This window comes from Nanorana parkeri, unplaced genomic scaffold (assembly GCF_000935625.1).
Source record: "Nanorana parkeri isolate BGI_ZX_2015 unplaced genomic scaffold, ASM93562v1 scaffold371, whole genome shotgun sequence".
NCBI classification, from domain to species: Eukaryota; Metazoa; Chordata; class Amphibia; order Anura; family Dicroglossidae; genus Nanorana; species Nanorana parkeri.
The window spans coordinates 536887-542608 of NW_017306639.1; the positions used below are offsets into that span (position 1 = coordinate 536887).

The 5722-nt window shown below is 52.0% G+C and overlaps 1 protein-coding gene across 4 annotated transcripts in view; it reads left to right on the top strand.

The window, feature by feature from the left end:
• ST3GAL3 (ST3 beta-galactoside alpha-2,3-sialyltransferase 3) overlaps nucleotides 1–5722 on the top strand; it is a 239790-nt gene that overhangs the window by 188494 nt on the left and 45574 nt on the right. For all 4 annotated transcript variants that reach the window (XM_018558973.1, XM_018558971.1, XM_018558974.1 and 1 more), the window contains one exon: nucleotides 1692–1786. In XM_018558973.1, coding sequence (XP_018414475.1) covers nucleotides 1692–1786 — 95 coding nt within the window. The remainder of the gene's footprint in view (nucleotides 1–1691; nucleotides 1787–5722) is intronic.

Here is a 5722-nt window from a genome sequence, read left to right on the forward strand (position 1 = left end):
GGGGGAAATCCTCAATAAAAGGGGTCACTTAGGACTCCTCACCATCTCTATGTAAAAGTCCTTTACCACCTATGGAGCCCAGATGTGCAAGTAACGAACATGACTTCATTATGGCAATACAGCATGAAAACTGCTCGTTATTTATAGAAGAGCAACATCAAAAACAAGACACCCCCGCAGAGGCATCATAACATACTAAATATTGCAGGTTAGCACTACTGGGGTCCTCCATTGCAATCCCAACCAGGACATTACTTTATCTGCATGTACTACCTGGGCTTACATGGGTTCCCATCCCCCACACCAAAGACATCCTAGTAGGGTTCATTGGCCACTGTCTAATTGGGCCCTCATGTGAGATAGGGACCTTAGATTGTAAGCTCCTGGAGGGCAGGGACTGGGCATGGAGTTTGCATGTTCTTCCTGTGCTTGTGTGCAGGGGCGTAACAATAGCCATAGCAGCCCCTGCGGCTGCTATGGGGCCCGGGGGGTGGAAGGAGGCCCCATGAAGGATTGCTGAAGTTGCTGTTGACCCTGTACCCCTTATGGCACTTCCAATCAACAACAGTTGATATCAGATGTACAGGAAGAGACTATCCGGACAGCTCTTCTGCTACCTGTCCTTGACTTAGATTAGGTTTGCCATGGGGGGGCCCTATTCAAATTTTGCTATGGGGCCAGATGATCTGTAGTTACGCCCCTGCTTGTGTGGGTTTCTTCCAGGTACCCCCGGTTTCCTCCCACACTCCAAAGACATGCTGGGAGGTTCATTGGCCCTAGTACAGTATGTGTGTGTATGTATAGGACTTTAGATTGTAAGCTCCTTGAGGGCAGGAGCTTAGTGCTTAGCACTTCTGCCCTGCAGCACTGGGGGTCCCCTGTTCAAATCCCAACCAGGACACTATCTGCATGGAGCTTGTATGTTCTCCCTGTGCTTGTGTGGGTCTTAATTGCCCACACAAGCACTCACAGTCATTTTGGTGTCACCCCCCTCTGAAAAGTCGGGCGCTCGGTCATGGACCAAACGCCCGACAGTATCAGGAGAAAGGAAGGGATCCGGCGGCATAACTTGTCCCACCAGGTGACTTTCCCCTCCTCTCTCTGCCGGCGTCCATCACCAAGATGGCCGCCGGCAGGGATCAGAATACCGCACGTGCGACGTCTCGGCAGGGTGACACTCGGTTACCGCTCCGGGTGTCACCCAGCCTCGGGACGCCCCTGGTGTGAAGGGAGGTCCAGGGCTCGGCTGTGCCTGTCTGGCCGGGAAGGGGGGGGGGGCGTGGTCATAAAACTTTTGTATGGGGCCCTCTGATTTCTAGTTAAGCCCACCTGAGAGTGACCCTGCAGAGCCCACCACAGACCCTCTATGGTGGGCTCTGCAGGGTCTCAGGTGGGCGATCAAGCCCTCTTACCTGCCAGCCCCGATCCGCTGTCCGCCTCCTTCTCCTCCGCGATCGCTTGTGGGCCCCGCCTCCTCCGTCACTGGGCCCCGCCGCCTGCTACATCGCTGCCAGCGACGGGCCCAGCCACCTCTTCCGAAGCTGCTGGTTGTCACCGACTCAGCAGCACTGTGCCCCGGGCCCCCTAGCGGCTGCCTGGGTCGCTATGGTGATTGTTACAACACTGATATATTGTGATGCTGAGCGCAGAATCAACTCACCGAATGACGCGTTTCTTTTTGTTTTTTGTAGGTTCTCAAGACCAGCTCCAATGTTCCTCGATGATTCCTTCAGGAAGTGGGGGAAGATCAGGGAATTTGTGCCCCCATTTGGAATCAAAGGACAAGGTAGGAAAAAAAAAACCTCAATAGATGCGTCTACGCCCTCCCAAATTTTCTCCAACCGCCGAACATTCGTAAAGTGAACCTATGGGCAAAATGGCACCTACGATGCCATCCGTCCCTAACATTATCACAGCAGTCACTCCCTATACCGTACCAGGAAGAAAGCCCACTGAGGTCACCATAACAACGTCATCATATTCCGAACCAGCAGCCGGCATCATTTTGTCCCCGCCCAAAGACTGCCCCCCACAGGTGACGCGTTTCACCCTGACGGACTTAATTGTAGATACTCGGATAGTTGGGATCCGTCCCGGCTGCGGCGTCTCAGTATATAGGGAGCTGTAGCTCCCTATATACTGAGCTTAGGGTGACGGGAGGACGCTAGTTTGTGTCCTCCCGTTACCCTAAGGAGAACTATGGGGGAAAAGCCTTAGCCCCATACTTCTCCTTTAAATCTCCACCTGTGATGGTGACGATATTTTGTATATAAGGATCCCTCCTTAGACCGCTCAGGTCTGTATGATTAAGGCCGTCGGGGTGAAACACATTAGAGGTGGGCTGCCGTCAAGCTTTTGTTGGCTGTCGGATCGGAACAATGTTTTTATGGCGACATCAGCGGTGGTGCAGCACGGTGTGTTTCTCGTGGTGTGTTGAACCTGCCGATAGATCTGTTCTTTTTCCACTTTTTTGTAATAGGGTGACAACGCTGGTCTTTCTGCAGTGAAGGTGTGGGGCAGCGTTGTCATCCTTTAGAGCAGGGGTAGCCAAACTCCGGCCCTCCAGCTGTGGGTGAAACTACAAATCCCATGATGCATCTCTCTCTCCGGGAGTCGCGGCTGTGAGAATCTTGCAATGCCTCATGGGATTTGTAGTTCCCCCCACAGCTGGAGGGCCGGAGTTTGGCTACCCCTGCTTTAGACAGTATAGCCTTAGTAGCTTAGATGGACTTTAAGGGGCTGACCTATGAAGGGTTCGCCCGGCGTATAGCTGGGCAAGTGGCATTCGCACAGCATTGCTTCTGCTGGATGGACCCGAGGAGCATAGAATGGGCGGATTATGGTTATGTTGTACCCTATTTTTAAAATAGGGTGACAACGCTGGTCTTTCTGCACTGAAGCTGTGGGGCAGCGTTGTCACCCTTTAGACAGTATAGCCTTAGTAGCTTAGATGGACTTTAAGGGTCTGATCTATGAAGCGTTCGCCCGGCATATAGCTGGGCAAATGCCTTTCGCACAGCATTACTTCCACTGGATGGAGCCGCGGAGCATAGAATGGGTGGATTTTTACAATAGGGTGACAACGTTGGTCTTTCTGCAGTGAAGCTGCATGGCAGCGTTGTCACCCTTTAGACAGTATAGCCTTAGTAGCTTAGATGGACTTTAAGGGGCTGATCTATGAAGAGTTCGCCCGGCGTATAGCTGGACAAGTGGCATTCGCACAGCATTGCTTCCGCTAGATGGAGCCGCGGAGCATAGAATGGGCGGATTTTCTATAATAGGGTGACAACGCTGGTCTTTCTGCACTGAAGCTGTGGGGCAGCATTGTCACCCTTAGGCAGAATGGTCTTAGTAGCTTAGATGGACTTTAATGGGCTGATGTATGAAGCGTTCGCCCGGCGTATAGCTGGGCGAGTGCCATTCGCACAGCATTGATGGAGCCGCAGAGCACAGGATGGGCGGATTTCGGTGACGGTGGATGCAATCATACTTCATGAGTGTAACATGAAGCGCGGTGGATAACGTGGATTTAAGATCCCCTTAATATCGGGGGATGGGGGTGATATCACTCTGGCCGGCTGATAACCGCGCAGCAAGATAGTGAAAACTCCGCAACCGCAAGTCACAACTCAGGAAGATTGGAAATGAAAACCGGCGGCACACAACCCGTTCGCGCGCTCTCCTTCGCGCGGCGTGTTCGGATGCGATTAGAGTGGAAATGACGCAACACGCGGGATGGGGGAGGAAGCCGACATACCAGCGGCGGGTCCGCGGCTTCATGAGAAACCCGAAGTTTGGATAATTTGATGCGTTGAGTCGTTAACGGCGGAGATAATTTACTCATGGCGAGGTCCGCTTACAGTCATAAAATATCAGCGAGTAAACACTGGCGGCCCGTGGAATGCGCACTTGTGGGCGGTTATTCTTAGAACTCGCCGCCAGCGCGGTGCGGGTCAGTTTATATGTGCGATCGTATTCCAGGAACATAGCTACATAGTATCGGAGGTTGAATGAAGACACAGGTCCATCGAGTTCAACCTTTGTGTGTGCGTGTAGTGTGTGTGTGTGTGTGTAGTGCATGTGTGTGTGTGTAGTGTGTGTGCGTGTGTAGTGTATGTGTGTGTGTGTAGTGCATGTGTGTGTGTGTAGTGCATGTGTGTGTGTGTAGTGTGTGTAGTGTATGTGTGTGTGTGTGTGTAGTGCATGTCTGTGTGTGTGTAGTGCATGTGTGTGTGTGTAGTGCATGTGTGTGTGTAGTGCTGTGCATGTGTGTGTGTGTAGTGTATGTGTGTGTGTGTAGTGCATGTCTGTGTGTAGTGTATGTGTGTGTGCGTAGTGCCTGTCTATGTGTGTAGTGTGTGTGTAGTGCTGTGCATGTGTGTGTGTGTGTAGTGTATGTGTGTGTGTGTAGTGCATGTCTGTGTGTAGTGTATGTGTGTGTGCGTAGTGCCTGTCTATGTGTGTAGTGTGTGTGTAGTGCTGTGCATGTGTGTGTGTGTGTAGTGTATGTGTGTGTAGTGTAGTGCATGTCTATGTGTGTGAGTGTGTGCGCACGCGTGTGTGTGTGTGTGTAGTGCGTGTCTATGTGTGTACGAGTCCCCGTGTGACCTTGTATTTAGGAGTACCTGTCCCCCGGTATGTTGCGGTCTCTGGGGAAGGCATCTCAATGCTCTTTGAATGGTTCAATACTCTCAGCTGATACCACTGCGCGTGGCAGCGAGTTCCGGACTCTGACCGCTCTGACTGAAAAGAATCCCCTCCGCCCGCGGCGCCCACAATGTTTCATCTGGAGATCTACTTTTCAAATGATGAGCTCAATGAGATCTACCAACGAAAAAACGCCGGCGGGAGGGGGCGTGACGGTGCATTGAATTCAATGGCACTGCAGCCACGTCCGCTCGCAGTGTGATCGCCCGCACAATTTTTGCAGATCGCACTGGGCTGGAATGTAGGCACTAATGTGCCTGCGTTCAGGGTGCGAGCGATCACACTGCGTAAGGGTAGGGGGCGTGGCTGCGGTGCCATTGACTTCAATGCACCGCCACGCCCCTGAACGCAGGGTGCTGATGCTGTCTCTCTTCTCTCTCTCTGCTCTCTCTTCTCTCTCTCTGCTCTCTCTGCTCTCTCTTCTCTCTCTCTGCTCTCTCTCTTTTCTCTCTCTCTCTCTCTGCTGTCTCTCTTTTCTCTCTCTCTCTCTGCTGTCTCTCTTTTCTCTCTCTCTGCTGTCTCTCTTCTCTCTCTCTTTTCTCTCTCTCTGCTCTCTCTCTCTTCTCTCTCTCTCTCTGCTCTCTCTCTCTTCTCTCTCTCTCTCTGCTCTCTCTCTCTTCTCTCTCTCTCTCTGCTCTCTCTCTCTTCTCTCTCTCTCTCTGCTCTCTCTCTCTTCTCTCTCTCTCTCTGCTCTCTCTCTCTTCTCTCTCTCTCTCTGCTCTCTCTCTCTTCTCTCTCTCTCTCTGCTCTCTCTCTCTTCTCTCTCTCTCTCTGCTCTCTCTCTCTTCTCTCTCTCTCTCTGCTCTCTCTCTTCTCTCTCCTGGCTGTCTTTTCTTACCTGCATTGCAGCAGCTTCTTTTCTCTCTCTCTCTCTCTCCTCTTCTCTCTCTTCTCTCTCTCTCTCTCTCTCTCTGCTCTCTCTCTCTTCTCTCTCCTGTCTTTTCTTACCTGCACTGCAGCAGCTTCTTTTCTCTCTCTCTCTCTCCTCTTCTCTCTCTTCTCTCTCTCTCTCTCT